A 20,060-nucleotide genomic window follows, 5' to 3' on the forward strand; every position below is an offset into this window, starting at 1 on the left:
ACGCGCTACCGCTTTTCTCCACCCCGCCTTTACCTTTTGAAGCCGCCTTTACTTAATAAGGCGGCTTGTGTTTCACTCTGTCTGTCTGTTTGTTTCTCTGTTTGTTTCTCTGTTTGTCTACGGATTAGACTTGTATCTCTGGTACTCTAGGGTCAATTGAGCTCAAATTTGGTGAGTAGCTTGGTATACGGTGGCATGGGATGTGCGCAAAAAATGAGGTTCCTAACGGTAGTCAAACTTGAGAAATTATCGTTACACGCCTTTACGCACCCAGCCAGAGGGGGGGGGGGGGGGGAGGGGGGGGGGGGGGGGGGGGGGACAACCACATTAAAGGTTTCACTTGACGTCGAAGAAATGTGCTAGTGAGACCTGGGACCTTTATTCACGAAGCATGGGTGCCTTTACAAAGCATGGGTGTGTTCATTAGCCAGATAATATATTTTTTAAATTGTTTTTGTTGTTTTAAAAGACGTTTTCAATTTAACGTGAACGTTTACGTAAACGCGTACGTCTGGGTTTTGAAACATCTTAACTAATACGGTGAAGCGAACGGGGATTTCCAAAAATGAGTTTGATACAAATTATGTCTTGGCCACCTCTAGGAACAAGATGACACATGTAACAACGTGCTACACCCTCCTCTTTTTCATTGGTTTGGTTTCGGTTTACCGTATCTCGTTTCTCCGCACAATGATGTAGCCGCCGTCCAGTTGACCGTGACGGTAGCCGAAGCGTAGTATCGTTTCACCGTATTGGAAAGTGTCGTTTTATCGTATTCTTTCACTCGATCGTGCAATGTGTATGTGCGCGCAGTTGACAAACTCATTGGCTCACGTAAGTGTAGCCTATGCGATCGTAACTTAGTCTGTCTGTGCGTGCGTGCGTATGTGCGTGCGTGCGTGCGTGTGTATGTCTGTGGTAGAAACTCTAACATTTGAAGACGTCACATTACATTGACGTCACATTATGACGTAAGAGGGTTAGACGTCACGCGAAGGAAGTACTGAAAGTCTCGGTCATTATTATTTTGAGCGGGCCGAGACTAGTTGGCAGTCGTGTCCCTGTAAGTAGGCTACATGCAGACAGACAGATCTAGATCTAGTGTCTCGCTTTCTTGCACAGTTTCACCTATGCTCTTTCTGTGTGTGTGTGTGTGTGTGTGTGTGTGTGTGTGTGTGTGTGTGTGTGTGTGTGTGTGTGCGTGTGTGCGTGCGTGTGTGCGTGTGTGCGTGCGTACGTGCGTGTGTGTGTGTGTGTGTGTGTGTGTGTGTGTGCGCATGTTTGTGTTTGTGTGTGGGGGGAGCGTATGTGTGTGTGTGTGTGTGTATATGTGTGTGTGCGTGTGGGTGCGTGCGTGCGTGTGTGTGTGTGCGTGTGTCTGTGTGTGTGTGTGCGCATGTTTGTGTTTGTGTGGGGGGGAGTGTGTGTGTGTGTGTGTATGTGTGTGTGTGTGTGTGTGTGTGTGTGTGTGTGTACGTATGTGTGTTTGTGTGTGTCTGTGTGTGTGTCTGTACAAAAACAGTAACATCACAGCTACTAAATCTGGTGTTGTTTTTTTGTCCCCTTTTTTTAAACCATTATTTTACGAAGAGCAAGTGCGGAAATTGACAGAAAATACTCAAGTTTACAAATGCTAATTAAACACACACACACACACACACACACACACATACGTATACACACACACACACACACACACACACACACACATACGTACACAAACATACATACATACCTACACAAACGCACACACAGGTGTGGCAAACATATTTAACCAGGCCCCCCCCCCAAAAAAAAAAAAAAAAAAAGTAGTTCCAACAAGAACAATAGGCCTACTTTTTGTATCATTTATTAAAAAAAAATGTGCAAGTCCGCATTTCCCACTGTACAATGATGGGACTATACACACGTGTAGTCTATAACAATGACAATTGTCCGAAATAATAGAAACACAAGCAACATACCAGATGTTAAAAAAGAATATTATTAATCATTTTGATCAAACGAAGTTCCTGCGATTTTTACCACCGCAAAAGCACCGATTGTAAGAAAAAGGCCTAGAAGCCAGAACAAGCTTGACAGTACAATCATGACAGTTTTTAACCATCATTTGGACGAATCTTCGTTTGCGGCGAGCCGCTAATCCACTTGGGGACAAATCATGTATGCCGCACCGAATATGCATGCATACCAGCGCTCATTGGTTAATAACAGGATATTCGATGATTATTTTCCCGTGGGTAGCTTCCCTTTGCTGCACAAGTTTTACATATGTTTTAGACCAATGAGCGCTGGTATGCATATTCGGTGCGGCATACATGATTTGTCCCCAAGTGGATTAGCGGCTCGCAAACGAAGATTCGTCCAAATGATGGTTAAAAACAACCTGCAGCGGAGGGAAGCTAAAACCTAAAGGCACATAATAGTTCAAACAATCATTCAACTGTATTTATTTGACCTTACACAGACTGTAGGAAGAGGCAAACCGTCTTGAACAATATTTTTTCCCCAGGAAGCGACTCCAAGAACACAGAAGACTCGAAGGTGAGTGACATACCTTGTAGTCTTTCTGTGATAGTAGTCCAGTGGACGATACCTTCCGCCTGTGGTCAGAGAGAGAGAGAGAGAGAGAGAGAGAGAGAGAGAGAGAGAGAGAGAGAGACAGAGACAGAGACAGAGAGACAGAGAGAGAGAGAGAGAGAGAGAGAGAGAGAGAGAGAGAGAGAGAGAGAGCCTGAGAGCGATCGAGACAGACAGTGATCCAAGGCGCACAACTCAAGTACACTGTCAGATACCGCGCTGAATCGCCGTTTTTGAGAGAGCGATCGAGACAGACAGTGATTCAAGGCGCACAACTCTAGTTGGCTACACTGTCAGATACCGCGCTGAATTGCCTTGATTCCACTGGAGTTAATTCGGTGAAATCCCAATCATTGAAATCGAAATTCATATCAAAACTGTCGCTCGCAGCAGCCATTGTTGTTACAGTTTGAGTCAACGTTGTATTCTTCCGCAACAGGGTCCAATCGTCTAGGTTTCAAATGATGTCATGTTCTAAAAATAAATTCTAGTATTGATTATTTTTTAGCCCGCTTTATTCAAACTTCGAATAATCCACGTGTGATTTTTGGGTGTAAAGTAGTTCGTTCTAATTTCTCATTTGTCTAAAAATAATCAACTAGATTTAATCCACTCCTCGGTTGCATTACAGGAGTTGTATAAAGCAATTTTACCTATGCAAATATGAGAATCGGGTATTCCGCCAGACCATTTCAACACATAGAAAGAATAGTCTCGGAAACAGTAGTGAATCCACGATAGCTTATCAGGGGTACCGTGATGTCACAATAGTTGAATCCACAATAGCTTTGGGGTACCGTGATGTCACAATAAGTCAAGCCACGATAGCCCAAGGGTACTGTTTGTTCACATGGTCACACACCCATGACAATAAAATATGCTTCATAAAAATACGACAAATATTACTCATAAAGAGTTATCAACAATTTGATATTATATCCGTAATTTGATATTGTGCAATTTGATATTTTACAGTGCAAAAGATCAAGGTTCCTTTACATCCTTAAGTCTGTGTGTGTTGTCAACCACGACAGATTTCAATCAAAATACACGCAAAAAACACACCAAGTTGAATAGCACAGTTCAGGATCCAGGGTCAACCCAGCAAAGCTCAAATGTAATCGGACCATCTAGAGAACAAATAGATAACACCCAAATGAGTCCCATTTCCGTTCATTATTTTTTATCCAGGCATGGTCATGTCACACGCAGTATTTACTCATTACCATTGGCCGCATTATTCCGCGACAGAAAACCACCCATGAGCAGGTACATTTGATACAGACGATAAGTGCATCATGCTTATTTTACAAATGACATTAATTTGTTACTATGGTACACGATGTCTCTCTCCACCAGGGAACAAGGGAGACAATCATATTACACATGAGTCAGACTAGAGGATAACCTTTCATGGTGGCCAACAATAACACGTCTTGAATAACTGGTTCATGGTTCCATTCTTGATGTCAGGCGATCGTTCTGGTATACGTTCTGTTTCGTACATCACTGACTTTCTTCCTCTAACTTATTCAGATAGCTTTGGTATCGACTATGATAACGTTTGTTTGTTCCGATAACTCTGGAGAAAAACTCTGACTTGGTTATCAAGCTTTGTGGCAGTTAATTTTGGTTTTGAAGTGAAAAACGAATGGACCTTTGTCCCTATTTTGGAAAAACAAAAACAACAACAACAACACCAACAACACTAACAACAACAATAATAACAACTACAACAACAACAACAGAAACAGCAACAACGACCTCTTTGGATTTGATGGCTTTTCTATCATAGGTCTTCCACGAGATTTGTTTCGGATAGCTGTGGAACCTGAGCACTTATGTCCCTTTGCTTTGTTAATTTTCTCTTTGTTATTGATGTTTCTCTTACTATTTTTCTGTCATCTAAAAATAAACTATTCTCATTGCTCATATTCTGTGATAACTGCACAACGACAACAGTGAGATGTCTATTTTGTCTCTTTACACCGCAGGTAAGTACAAGGTTATTTTGATTTTCAACAACGCAGAAATATATGTCAATGTTTCCCTTTTTGTGGCCTTTATTCATAAGTTCATAGCCTCACATTCAAGAAGAAGATGATGTTTTGATTACCATTTCAACCCAACAAAATCTGCCTGTAAGAATGCACATACAACATATCGCTTCCCTCATTTCTTGAGTTGGATACCATCACACCGCAACATTCAAGGAAATGAGGAAGCTGACAGGCTGGCGAAAGAAGGAGGGAAGCTACCACAAGAGAACCAACAAGTTACATTTGGTGGAGCAAAAACCATTGTAAAAGAGAAGCAACGGAAAAGGTTGCTGCAACAACACCCTCACTACAACCCTAGAGACAGTTACTATCAACTCTCCAGAAAAGACCAGGTCATCATTGTGCGCCTGAGAACCGGCCACTGCAGACTCAGGCAGCACATGTTCTCAAAATTCCACATTGGGGACACGCCTGTATGCCACTGTGGCATCGCAGACATGACAGTGGAACACCTCCTCCAACACTGTCCAATCCACCAGAAACTACGAGCAGAAACATGGCCTGCGGACACACCAGTTCAGGAGAAGATCTTCGGCACCCTGCGGAGTCTTCGCTGTACTGCAAACTTCATCAGAAGTTCCGGAGTCCCTGTCTGAGCGATCGAGAAGAAGAAGATTTCTTGTATCATTGCTTCGCCCATCTTGGATACATCACAGTCATATTCTTAGACAAGTCATAGCATCAGTGGTCAGTGATTTTTTTCTGTTGTGTCTCCTGTTCGTCTCCTTTAAAGGCTGCTAGGTCCAAGTTTTTTAATTTTTGATTTGGAACGTTAGCAGTCAATCAGTTTCTGATTTATGATTATGTCAACCGTTAAATCAACATTTCTTTACGAACAGCTATTGAGTTTTCAACTTAGCAATACAACCTCATATTTGTTGAATACATGGTCCACAACGCTTGCTCGAGTCAAACAATGTAAACTAACAGTTCCAATCCGGTATGATGTCGGCAGATTCAGGGATTAAAACCACAGTGCAACGCATAACATGCAATACAGCGGTACCTGCTCGAGGCCCCTCCGATGTGAGGACACCTCACCGTAACGGACATATTTTACTGAGCTTCTTCTATTGACTTAACAAACTATACCTATCACGAAAGTACGCCTGCAATGTACGGACACCCACGGATGTCCGTTCATATCTGTCGTCCCTTGATTTTGTATTGATTTGACAAACTATACTTGTCAAAAAGGATGCCTGCAATGTACAAGACACCAAACGACGTCATCCCTTTTCTATTACTTTGACAAATTATACTTGTCCGGAAAGGTAGCCAACAATAAAGGGGCACCCTTTCTGTCGCCCCTTTTCCAAATATTTGTCAAACTAAACTTGTCAATAAAGGACACCTACAAGTTAGGGACACCTCTCATCATCACATGGTCTAAGCCCGTCGGTTAAATCGTCTGTAGACGAAGAAAATGCAGCAAAAAATGGCCGCAGCGAACAAGTGACTCAGCCGGTGCAAAAAGCCAGGTCCGTGGGAAAGGTTGTCGCAGACCTTGGTATCTCTGATGACACCGGTGCGACAATTCTCGTGGACGATGGCGTTCGCCTGGCCCGCCGAGGGCAGGACAAAGAACATGACGAGCAGGGTGACGAGGCCTACCACTGCTGACGTCACCACATCCTGCTGCATGGGGTCCAGTGACTGCCACGCTTGCCTTATGTGGTCCTGGGGTCCTGGAGCCTGTCTGGCGGCGCTGCAAACGACAAGTTTCAAGTTGTATTGACTGTCACGCTGTCACTGCCACGTTGTCATTATGAGCTCCAGGGCTGAGGTGCACGAACCGAAAGTGGGATCCACCCAAACGGGAGAGAGCAAACCACAGGGTCTGATTGGTTGAAATCACAACACATCTCAGTTTCAACCAATCCAACACTGCGGGTGGCTCCCGTTTGGGTGGTAGCTGACATGTCTCGTGCCCCTCAGCACTGGAGCCTGTCTGGCGGCGCTACAAACCATATGTTTCAATTTTCAAGCTTCAAGTGTTAACCCTTTAACCCATGTTCGTACATGGAAGTTGACTGAAACAGCACAGATCCAAAAAAAGAATCGTTGCCTCCCTTGTGTCTTCCGAGCGAGTGTCTGTACAATTTGTCAGATAATTTATTTTCAGTATTATAAGTGTTTGCCAGTCTGTCCACTCAAAAGTTAAAAGACCGCTGAGTCAAAGATCAGTGAAGGATCGTTTTGTTTTGTCATAAATTAAACGTTCCAATAAAATACCTTTGTTGTTTTTCAAACACAAAATTAAACTCATCCCCTGATGTATTAACGTACGTTGTTGTTGTATTTCTCGGAGGGGATTTAGTTCAATATAATGTGTGTTATGTAAGCTTAATGTGCTTTGCTTTATTTAGTGATATGTATGCTCTTTGTATATTTGAGTTTATGTTTTATCATGTAAAGCGTACGAGGACCCACGCTATAGAAAAGCTATGTATGATTATAATACGTAGTATAACCTATCTACACAGTCGTCACCCTTTCTTCTTCACAATTAGATTTCAAATTTATGACAGCTACATCTAAATTAGCTGCACAATCGTTGAGACTATCAGATTAGAACTACATTTCAGGTGACGCAAAGGTTGCGTTTGTTCATCTTCTGTCCCAGTAATAAAGGAGGGCCCCAATTCCGCAAAGGGGGGGTATCATCACGATCACGGGAAGGGAAATTTTAGCTTTCACGATCACAGTTACCTTGATTTTTGTTTTCACGATCACAAACACCTTAACGAATAGAGGATCATAGAGTGATACAGCTGTGAAAAATGTACGTTGAAAATAAAATGCTTTGCAATAATGCCCATCACGATCACGAAAACAAATGACGATCACGATCACGAGACTTGATTTTTTTGTCATCACGGATCACGGGCAAAGTCCCATCACGATCACAGAAATGGAAATTTCGGCAATCACGGTCACAGAAAGGTCAAAAAACGCCAATCACGATCACGATTTTAAACCCTTTGGGGCCCTCATAAAGAGCTGGGAAGAAGGAAGTTGGATAAAGGTAACATGCTCAAAAACATAGTGTCACCAGGTAGAGGGTTTTTCTCAACTCTCTTCATCCTCTGTTTTACATACAGATGAGCATCTGCAGTTTGATTTTTCCCTTGATTATTTCCCTTGGACTGGACTGCGCAGGCCTCTGATTTTCTGTGGGTATTGCGCGACAGATGTCCCATTATCAGTGAATCTTTAGAGTTTTTTTCCACATTTAAAAAAATAATCGGGTTACCCTAATCCGAAACATATTTTTGGACAAACTGCGTTGACTTTCTGAAAAGCTTTAGCTTGCTTTAGTTTTAACAAAGCAGATCTACTTTATGTCTTCTTCATCTTCTTTTCGTTCGTCAGATGGAAACGCCCGTCTCCTCGATGAAGGTGACAGTGTGCCGAAGGTCCCCCAGACTGCCGTAGAGCTTTTAAGCCATAGGGGTGGGGTCTGACGCGAGTTTCTTTCCGGTGATGTATTCTTGCGGCTAGCCGCTCGCGGAGCTAAAAGGCGAGAGTGCATATGAAACAGTTTGGTGACCATCTAGCATTAAACACTATTGGTTAATAACGAAAAGGTCGTGTGCTCTGGTCGGTAAACAACCATGGACAGTCAATCGGATTGGCAGCTGCGTGGCCGCCATCTTTTCTCGCCTAGCGAGCAAGCCTAAAGCTACCTAGCGTTCGAGGCGAAAATCCTAGCGTCCCTCGCGGCAAGAATTGCCCAAGAAACGGTACTTCCTCTCCCAATTAGCTTCACTTGCCAATTCTCGCCTGTAAGAAACGGGGGACGGGCCAGGTCATTTTCCTAAGCGCCTCGTAGAGCGGGCAGGACTGCAGTAGATGTGCTGTTGTCTGGCTGCCAGTCTCGCAGGGGCACTGCTCCTTATGGCCGATGTGGACTTTTTCAAACAGGTGATGTTTCAGGCGGTTGTGTCCTGTCATGGGATACTTTTTGTAAAACAAATTCCTTCCCCTTATCTTACCGCCTTTGGCTCCGAATGTGACATCAATGTGTTTGCACTGTATTAACAATAAGACCAGCTGACAGGATGTCTGAATCACCCCTTGTACTGTGTAAATACTTGCCAGGCCTGTGCGTATTCATTAGATACATTTCTTATTTCATTTTCTTATTTCATCTCTTTATTATCCCATATTGCGGGAAAATTCGGGTCGCTTCCTCCCAGTGGAAAGCTAGCAGCAACAAGAGTCGCGCTACCCAAGGGCGTGCGTATTTAGGTGTAAACAGCCACCTGCACTACAATGGCAGAACGACCGAGGTCTTTTACGAGCCACTGTGGTTACATGGGGGTGGGACATAGATACCGTCTCAGAGTCTGCACATAAAGTTGAGCCGTGACCGTCCTAACCTGGATTCTAAACCTGTGACCCTTGGATCACAAGTTCAGTGCCCTACCCCCCCCCCCCCCCCCCCCCCCCCCCATCCTACATTACTCACTTCTCCGCGTTCTCGGCCTCCTCCCGTGTTCCCTCAGAGCCTGGGAGCACCTCACCTTCCTTGATCACTTTTCTGGCCTTGTCACACACCTGGATAACATTGTATTGCAACAATGTCAGTATATGTACAGTCGAACCTGTGTATAACGACCACCCGAGGGACTACCCCAAAGAGGTCTTTACGGACAGGTGGTCGTTATGGAAAGTTCAATTAAATAGCAATTAAAAACTCGTCGGAGAACCCTTTTGGTTGTCGCAATGGGCAGGTGGGCGTTATCAAGAGATTGTCGGAAGAGGAATACAATCTTGTTTAAACTAAAACATGGGTAGAAAAGAAAAACAGGCAAGAAGGATGATAAAAAGGGAACGTAGAAAGATGACAACAGACGCAAGAAGGGTGAAACAGAGGCTTGAACATATTAGGGCAGAGGCAATACATTGAACGCTGAAAACAGAGCTCAGGGACCTAAAAGTATATAATATGTAAGACAGAAGAGCATAGATCGTTAAATGCAAGAAAGATACAATCAGAAGAAAGTAAATCAACAACAACAACAACAACAGCAACAACAACAACACCAACAACAAAAACAACAACAACAACAAAAACAACAGAAAAGACTGAGAATCCACAATAACAATCTAGCACAACACACCTGTTGCAAGAAGCGCACAATGGGAAGGTCAAGGTCAGGTCTCAACCTCTCTATCCTTTCGCAATCAGGGTCAAGGTCGTCACAGTAGTTGCTGCAGACCAGGAGACGCGGGAGGATGAGACCGAGCTCCTTCATGAAGTTACCCTTCTTCTCCTTGAAGGTCACGCTATGCACGTCCACCTTGTCCATCTTGGTCAGCACGCCGAACAGCGGCACGGCTACACAAACACACACACACACACACACACACACACACACACACACACACACACATATATATATATATATACACACACACACACACACACACACACACACACACACACACACACACACACACACACAAACACATGATAATGAATCTGACCCTATCTAGTAGACCAGACACAGCAAAGCAAATGGGTTGTTGAACCTGATGTGAGAGTGTTTCGTGAGAACCTGTCAGTTGTTAATATTCATGAGGTCAAGTGTGTGATTGGCTGCATGAGAGCATGTGCATAAGGTCACACCAGTCTCGGTTCAAACCCGCCCCGGTTGGCTGTTCTGTCTGGAGTTGCGTAGTCAGTTCGAATTTTATTTTGGTCGAAATAAACTGCATGGTAATAAACCCGTTGTTTTTAATAATTATGCTGACTGTTAGCAAATGATAACAGACATGTCTCACGAACGATATCAGCATTCGTCTGAAGGCTCATGCATGACATCGTTTTTCTCGACATGTATCATTTGCTAACAGTCAGCATATTAGAAATAACTCATACTAATGACTAGAGGCAAATGATATCTGACAGGTCTCTATATCAGGCATGTCTCTAAAATGATATAATGGCTGGAGGCCAATGATATTAGCCAGGTCTCTATAACAGGCATGTCTCTAAAATGATATAATGACTGGAGGTCAATGATATCAGAAATGTGTCTAAAACGATATAAAGACAAGAGGCAAAATGATATCAGACAGGTCTCTATATCAGACACGTCTGTAAAATGATATTATGACTGGAGGCAAATGATATTAGACATTATTATTATTATTATTATTGTGATCATTTTTATGCGCCTAAATTAATCTAGATATAGCCCTAGGCGCTTACATATTAATTTCTGCCGTTTGAAATGGATTTTTTACAGACAGACAGACAAACAGACATGTTTTACACACAATATATAACGCATTCACATCGGCCAGTAAAGCTCACCTTTCACGGCCTTTATTCCAAGTCAAACGGGTATTTGGTGGACATTTTTATCTATGCCTATGCAATTTTGCCAGGAAAGACCCTTTTGTCAATCGTGGGATCTTTAACGTGCACACCCCAATGTAGTGTACACGAAGGGACCTCGGTTTTTCGTCTCATCCGAAAGACTAGCACTTGAACCCACCACCTAGGTTAGGAAAGGGGGGAGAAAATTGCGGCCTGACCCAGGGTCGAACACGCAACCTCTCGCTTCCGAGCGCAAGTGCGTTACCACTCGGCCACCCAGTCCATGTCTCTCTATCAGACATGTCTCAATATCAGACATGTCTCTAAAATGATATAATGACTTGAGACCAATGGTATCAGAAAGGTCTCTATATCAGACATGTCTTTAACAAAATGATATAATGACTGGAGGCAAATGATATCAGACATGTCTCCAAAACAATACAATTAGCGAAGACAAGATGATGTTATCATTTGCTTCGTGTACACTACATTGGGGTGTGCACGTTAAAGATCCCACGATTGACAAAAGGGTCTTTCCTGGCAAAATTGTATAGGCATAGATAAAAATGTCCACCAAAATACCCGTGTGACTTGGAATAATAGGCCGTGAAAAGTAGGATATGCGCCGAAATGGCTGCGATCTGCTGGCCGATGTGAATGCGTGATATATTGTGTAAAAAAAATTCCATCTCACACGGCATAAATAAATCCCTGCGCCTTGAATATGTGCGCGATATAAATTGCATAAAAATAAAAAAAATAAAAAAATAAAAATCCCTGCGCTTAGAACTGTACCCACGGAATACGCGCGATATAAGCCTCATATTGATTGATTGATTGATAGACACCAACCTCTCCTCTCCGTCCGGTGGTAGGCTGGCTGGGCGGCGCGATACACGCAGCTCATCAGACGGGTGGGCAAGTTGTCGGCAGCCGACGCCACGAAAATGATTCGATCCACCCGCATGTCTGGGTAGCTCTGGCTGTACTTCTTGCGGATCTCCTCCTGCGTCCACTTCTTACACTCCTCGTACGCCTGCATGATGGGTTCGTCTTCCTGCAGTGGACAATAAGTTTGGTTTTTACACCCCCGGTATAGGGGTGTGTATAGGATTCGGTCGATGTGTTTGTGTGTTTGTGTGTTTGTGTTCGCATATAGATCTCAAGAATGAACGGACCGATCGTCACCAAACTTGGTGAACAGGTTCTATACATTCCTGAGACGGTCCTTACAAAACTTGGGACCAGTCAAACACACGGTTAGGGAGTTATTGGTGGATTAAGATTCTACAAGGACTTATAGAGTGACATATTAATGGTCAAAGGGAAATAACCTTCTCAGTTGGTGGCAGTGAGAATGGTTATTTCCCTTTGACCAACGGGGGTGTTTTTCCTACCTCGGAGGAATTTCTTGTTCTGTTTGTTTTTGATTTGCCAAGCACATCCTTGTGGAACGTTTTATCATAATACTACTAATAATAATAATGATGCATAGTATTTATGAAGCGTGTGTATCCAGGGTTAAAGCCTGCTGAAAGCGCTGTACAATAATTGGGGGAGAAATACAATAACATAACATAATTTACAGTGCAATCACACACATATCAATGAATAACACATTGCACTATAATGCATTATCACAAACACACGCACACATACAAGATACACATTTATGTGTGTACACTATTATAAGGTACATCATATAAGAAATAAACATCAACATTTCAAATAAATCATAATACATTTGTAATAGGAATGAAAAAGTAGGGATACGAACTCAAGCAAAAGTTTATATTACGTGACCCGAACATATTTCACATTACAAGGATAGTATGCTTCAGCAATGCTTAGAACTGCACTGCTGTGACCCCTGCACTGCTGTGACCCCTGCACTGCTGTGACCCCTGCACTGCCCCTTTAAGACCTGATCTTCAAAGATTGTTTGAGGTCTTTAAAGGGGGGTTCACTGTACCTGGAGGTGCCCGTAAAAGAGCAGCCTGAGGAGCTCCTCAGTTTTGTCGTCCACGTCGTCCCCCAGACCCGCCACGTCGATCAGGGTTGGCAGCAGGACACTCTTGTAACGCTCCCTGTCTTCGTTACAGCACTTCGGGTGGCTGTAGTATAAACATTTTACAGTTAGGATGGTCGTACAGAAATGATGACAGTGGGAATACTTCGTAAAACATCATAGTGATAACGATCAAGAAGCAGCTGTCTTCGTTACAGCATTTTACGTGTCTGTCGTACAGAAATGACGACAGTGGCATTCCGTCACACAACATCACAAGGATATCAAGCAAGAAGCTGCACAACACTACAAAACTGGTTAAATGACATAGGGTAACGACGTTTGAGAGGATTAAAAGATAAATTTTGGTTTTTTTATTAAACACAAAAAATGGAAAAGTTAATAGTTTAGTTAATAGTTAATCATTGCCAAAACGATTAGTTTTTCTTTTCCAGAACGTTGAATCAATCACAGCGAACTTAAGTGTTAGTCGTACACTACTACTACTACTACTACTAATAATAATAATAATGATAATAATAATACAACAACAACAACAACAACAACAACAACAACGGAGCCCTGTTGTATTTGTATCAAGCGCGCCTTGCAAGCCAAAGGTATCTTGTAATATAATCTAACAAGCCAGGCATATCACCTCAACTCCACAGACTCAGTACCCCATTCACACGCAGGGCAATATATTTCGTATATTCACCGCTGGTTAACAATGGTGATGGGTCCGGCGTCCAAGCGATAGCCAGTGTTGGCATACTCGTGCCACTTGTCTTCAGACACTGCTGCTGCCACGCTGTCGATGAACGACGACTTGCCAGCCCCTGAAACACATTGAGTTATCACCATCAGCAGCAGCATTAGCAGCAGAGGCAGCAGCATCAACAACAACGTCATCATTATCGTGCATCATTATCGTGTATCATTATCATCATCTCATCATCATCATCATCATCGTCGTCGTCGTCATCAGCAGCATCATCAAAAGCACCATCATCAACGGCATCATAAACGGCATCATCATCATCATCATCATCATTATCACCTTCATCATCATCATCTTCATCATCATCATCATCATTATCACCTTCATCATCATCATCTTCATCATCATCATCATCATCATCATCATCATCATCATCATCATCATCATCATTATTTGCTGCAATGCTGGCACAGAGTTAGAAAAGGGAACGTTGTCAAACCAACGTCACCCTAGGGACAACGATGCACTGAGTGCCCTGCAGTCCTTCAGCCATAGATGTGTATTGACTATACATATCTCTGCTCCAGCGTAGTGGCATTATTGTAACGCAGAATTATATGGTATAACTTTTGGAAGCGATCTGGGGGCCTTTTTCTTTAGGTATTATCCCTTTAAATTTCACATGCATACAATGTAACAAATAAAATTATTTTTAAAAAATAGTTAAAATGTTTGTTTTTTTAAATTGAAAAATTAAAAAAATCACAGCACGCTGCTAACCCACCGTGCTTGCCGACCACGACGACCCTAAGAGGCCTGGCGCAGCCGTCGTCAGTTCCACACATGCCGCACAGCCTGGTGATAGCCTCGCTCCTCTGGTGCTCCTGTCGCTCCACACCAAACTGCTCGCCGGGACTCAAACCCTCACGATCCGTCGTGGAGTCCAGGACCATAAAGTCCCCGGATGTAGGCTCCATGTCGTCTGACGCCATGTTTTCTAATGACGAAAAGAGAAAGAGAAAGAGTTGTCTGCTGTCTTATTCCCTTGCTCTTATTAAATCAAACGTACATTCTACTACGTTAAAGTTTTGGTTACAACGACGTGGAGTCTAGCACCGTAAAGTTCCCGGATGTTGGTTCAATGTCGTCTGACGCCATGTTTGCTAGGGACGAAAGAGAAAGAGGGAGAGAGAAAGAGCTATCCGTTATCCAATACAATTCCTCTTTTGAATTAAACTCACAAACTCAGTGCGACATTAAGTTTTGTTTGCAACGTCGAGGAGTCTAGGACCGTAAAGTTCCCGGATGTAGGCTCCGTTTCGACTGACGCCATGTTTGCTAAAGACTAAAAGAGAGTGGGGAGGGGAGAGAGAGAGAGAGATCAAATCAAATCAAATCAAATCAAATCAAATTTTATTTTTCGAGGGTTGTGGCATAAGCAATACAACGAGCTTTTTTTCAACCAGCCCTCGCCCAGAGAGGGGACTAATCCAATCACATATTTACACGGATATTAACGTAGAAAAAAATGTAGAGAAAAACAACAACATATGAATATTTACATATACATATGATACACAAATATAAAGCGTCGTATATATGTAACGTAGTGAAAACAATGCTGAATACACATGCATGAGTAAATGTGTTATTAAAGCTTTGAGTGTTTTTGTGTGGATATAATGAACACTGATGCTTTGGACAAATGAAAATATGAGAGAGAGAGAGAGAGAGAGAGAGAGAGAGAGAGAGAGAGAGAGAGAGAGAGAGAGAGAGAGAGAGAGAGAGAGAAAGAGAGAGAGAGAGAGAGAAAGAGAGAGAAAAAGAAAAAGAAAGAGAGACAGATGACAGGGAGACAGAGACAAAGACAAAGAGAAAGAGAGGGGGCGGGGGTTGTCGGCGTCAATGCATTTACAACAGTACTGTTTTAAATCAAACGCAAACTCTTTGTGCACGAAGCTTTGATTATAACAGCGACAGTTCAGTGACTATGAAGTCTTCAGATGCAGGCTCCGTGTTCTCTATTGCCCTACTTTGACTACCCAGAACTGCAGAAGAGAGAACAAGTCGCGTCAAGCAATGACAAAGCATTTTGTCAAAATGTCAATGGATCACCTCTTTAAGCTTATGCCCGTAGCTATTAAGTTAAGTTTATCTGTTGCTATCTAAAAGAACAATTTGTTTTTAGATAACAAAAGATAAACTTAACTTAACAGCTACGGGCAAAAGCTTAAAGAGCTGATCCATACAGTCAAACATCGACATTATAAGATGTTTGATGGGTTGTTGACAGACCAGCTTTTTTGTCTGTCCGAGGGGGAGCATATCGTCTTTTGTTTCATATTTATTGACCAAGGCCGAAGGCCGCGGTCAATAAATATGAAACAAAAGTCGATATGCCCCCCCCGAGGACCGACAAAAAAGCTGGTCTGTCAACAAACCATCAAACATCGTTTTTGTCATCATGTTGGTAGTGAGAAAACAAGTGCACAATCAACCCAGGGAGCCATGCTTTGAAACACGGGTCCCGTGCTGATAACCACACGGGTCCCGGTTTGATAACCACTGGCAATCAAAGATGGAGTGTGAAAGCAACTTTCTGTGTTTTTGAGTTCATTAAATGAGTTGGGATGAATATGTCAGGTTTGAGGATGCACATTTCTGTAGGTTCATCTCGGTATTCCACCCCCTCGGCTTTCTGTTGTAAATATTAAGCTGAGCACGGTGATCGAATGTGGAAGCTACGTTTGGTCAAAGGTCACAGAAGATTTGCGTCGTGCAGCGAAGGAAAGAATCGCGATCTTGTTTCCGACTCGGTACCTCTTTGTTTTTCATTAGACCTGTTATTCTGCTTGCTCGGCTTTGTTAGATGTTTGCATATCGTGTTGCTATTTTCTTTGCTTTTATTATTGTTTCTTACTTGTATTGTGCTTCGTTTATCGATACAACGTCTTGTGCACGGGTCAAACCGTGTGTGTCAGGTGTCGTTTTACTTGAACTTGACGTTCGTGTTTCTCCGAACGTCTGTGTATCGAAACACAGATACACGCACTCCGTGACTTTGTAAGAAGACATAACATATCGGTAGGTTTCATTTGTTTGTGACGAATTTATTGAAGTAGTTTTGGTTTTTTGTTTACTTTTGCCAGTTTGCCAGTTGGTTTTTGGAACTGTGCAAAGCAGTGTCTTGTCGTCTGTTTAGGTCTGGGGAAACGCCAATGAAAAGAGCCGAAGAATCCTCGAGCGTTTCTATTGGGTTTGCTTTTGATTATCCATGTAATAGGGCTTCCTGCAACTATGGTAACCGGGGATTTATTCCCCGGGGAACATGAGATTTATTTCCCACGTGCTTGTGAATGAAAACTCGTGAAAATGATGACAAATATATATATATATATATATTACTAGATGAATACCCGCTTCGCCGGGTAGCCGGCTTCGCCGGGTAGCCGGCTTCGCCGGGAAGAAGTAGAGCCGAATACCCGGCTTTGCCGGGTGAGTGGCGCACCGTACGCGATTGACGCCACACGAAGGAAAACTTCTAAAAATAGTAACGGGAATATGGATTGAGCGTTGTGGACAGTGACCTTCTAAAAATAGTAACGGGAATATGGATTGACGCCACACGAAGGAAGGGAGATAAACGCAAAACACTGGAGAAGATAAGGAAGAGTTACTGGGAATGGATCTGGGAAGATGAACAGAAAAACCAAAATCGGTTCAGCGCTGCGCGCTGAGAGCACGTGTTGAAAATTCTCATCTACCAGGTTGTGTCCGGGGTCTACCTGAATATGCCCACCAAATTTGAAGCAGATCCATCGAGAACTTTGGCCGTGCATCGCGAACACACACACACACACACACACACACACACACACACACACACACACACACACACACACAAATCGTATATAACTATACGATTTGTGTGTGTGCATGCAAAGCCTATCAAAATCTCCTTTGTATCGACAGGAACACGTGTCGCACAAGAAGCACATGGCATGAAAACAATAAATAAACAAGAAACAAGTCGCGTGAAGCGATATAACAACATTTAGTCAAGCTGTCGGCATCAAAGTAACAGATTAACACCAACAATTAAACAGTCGTCGCCGAGACTATATTTCAGATAGTCTCGACTAACCATACACGGGTCACGCTCGTCTCCGCGTAGCGTGCAAACGTAGTACTTAGGCCTACTTAAAGACCAACCAGAGTGCACACTTTGTATTGTGCCACTGGAAAGGGCTGGCCGAGTGGTAACGCACTTGCGCTCGGAAGCAAGAGGTTGCGAGTTCGCCCCGCTGGGTCAGGGCGTTAGCAATTTTCTCCCCCCCCTTTCCTAACCTAGGTGGTGGGTTCAAGTGCTAGTCTTTCGGATGAGACGAAAACCGAAGTCCCTTCGTGTACAATACATTGGGGTGTGCACGTTAAAGATCCCACGATTGACAAAAGGGTCTTTCCTGGCAAAATTGTATAGGCATAGATAAAAATGTCCACCAAAATACCCGTGTGACTTGGAATAATAGGCCGTGAAAAGTGGGATATGCGCCGAAATGGCTGCGATCTGCTGGCCGATGTGAATGCGTGATGTATTGTGTAAAAAAAAATTCCATCTCACACGGCATAAATAAATCCCTGCGCCTTGAATATTGTCGCGATATAAATTGCATAAAAATAAAAAAAATAAAAAAATAAAAATCCCTGCGCTTAGAACTGTACCCACGGAATACGCGCGATATAAGCCTCATATTGATTGATTGATTATAACAGGACCGCAAAAATAAAATTATATCAAGTTCCATCTCCTCCGATCGCGCGTAATTGGCTATTGAAAGTGCTCATTCTCACGGCCTGTAATTAACTATAAGGGAAGCAATCTTAAAATGTTGCCATCGCTTAACTCCCCTGGCTAGTGACGTCAAACGTGGAACACACTGAGCGAGCAAACATGGCGTCAAGAGAAGCAGAGAGAGACGTTGCATTACTGCAGTAAAATTGAAATCAAGAATCCTGCAGTAAAACGGTGCTGTTGTTTTACTGCAGAAAACCTGTTTACACTTTTTCTGCAGCATTTTGTACTGGCTCATTATAGGGCCTAATGTTGGAGCACGCGAGCCCCCCTCTGTCGAGAGATGGACTCATCCAGAACTACCAATAGTTGTGCGTGTGACACGAATGTATTTTGAAGTTGAATATAATGCCCTTATGCTACACGCCTTCTGATTGGTACACTGCGGAACAAACTATTATACTATCCCAGGAGGCGACGAATACAAACGCTACTTTACAAGGTCGTTCGTTTTTCTCCAGAAAAACTGTCACAGACTATTCTGAAGAAAAAGTTAATCGCACTAATGCTGCAGAAAACCAAGTAAACATTATGCTTCAGAAAAACTGTTTTACTGCAGTAAAAAACGTTGCTTCGGCGAAAGATGACATTATGCAGAAATGCTGCAGAAAAGACAGTTTTTCTCCAGAATAACTGAATAATGTCATAATCCGCCAAGAGTTTTCTAGTTTGTTGTTGATCTCGCTGGGAAGATATTGCCTTTTAGCTAGAATTTTTAGCATAGAATCACATGTGTCCTAACGTGTGGTATGAACTTTCAGTGTAGTTGTGGTTCTGCAAGTCTTCGTGGAACCCGTAAAAATGGTTTGCCATTACGCATGCAGTGCAGTGCCAGACGATCGATTTGTCTGCACAGGTAAAGCAACACGCCACTCGTCACGATGTGCGCACAAGCAGCCGCCCCATCTATATATATATATATATATACGACTAGTGTCTGTCTGTCTGTCTGTCTGTCTGTCTGTCTGTTCGCGATGCACGGCCAAAGTTCTTGGTGGATCTTTTTCAAATTTGGACACCGTATTCAGCTACACCCCGGACACAACCTCATCGATCAGATATTTTAACACGTGCTCTCAGCGCGCAGCGCTGTGCGCGCTGAACCGATTTTGGTTTTTTTTGGTCTGGATCCACTACCAGTAACTCTTCCTCATCTTCTCCAGTGTTTTCAGCCGCGATTATCTCCCTTCCTCCGTGTGGCGTCAATCCATATTCCCGTTACTACGTTACTATTTTTAGAAGGTCACTGCACGTTACTATTTTTAGAAGGTCTCCAGTGTTTTGCGCGTTTATCTTCTTTCCTTCGTGCGCCGGCAAAGCCGGCGTCCCAGGCGCAGCCTGGTATTCGGCTCTACTTCTTCCCGGCGAAGCCGGTACCCGGCGAAGCGGGTAATCATCTAATAATCGATAGTTTATGTTGTTCCCGATGAAGAAGTGCGGTCAATTGCCTAAAGGGTCGGGTACAGAATACAAACATAATGGTCCACTCGTGAAGAAATCGA

At 43.2% G+C, this 20,060-nt stretch overlaps 1 protein-coding gene across 1 annotated transcript; it reads right to left on the reverse strand.

Annotated features, from left to right (window-relative positions):
• Positions 1-1,847: 1,847 nt before the first annotated feature.
• On the reverse strand, positions 1,848-14,699 carry LOC138949086 (uncharacterized). Its single transcript, XM_070320823.1, has 7 exons — positions 14,491-14,699; positions 13,704-13,824; positions 12,950-13,091; positions 11,830-12,034; positions 9,770-9,987; positions 9,115-9,203; positions 1,848-6,348 (listed from the first exon to the last, which is right to left on the reverse strand). Exons 1-7 carry the CDS (start codon positions 14,696-14,698, stop codon positions 6,030-6,032), a joined length of 1,302 nt encoding a protein of 433 aa, XP_070176924.1. The 5' UTR covers position 14,699; the 3' UTR covers positions 1,848-6,029.
• Positions 14,700-20,060: the final 5,361 nt, after the last annotated feature.

Source organism: Littorina saxatilis, linkage group LG15 (genome assembly GCF_037325665.1).
Source record: "Littorina saxatilis isolate snail1 linkage group LG15, US_GU_Lsax_2.0, whole genome shotgun sequence".
NCBI lineage: Eukaryota > Metazoa > Mollusca > Gastropoda > Littorinimorpha > Littorinidae > Littorina > Littorina saxatilis.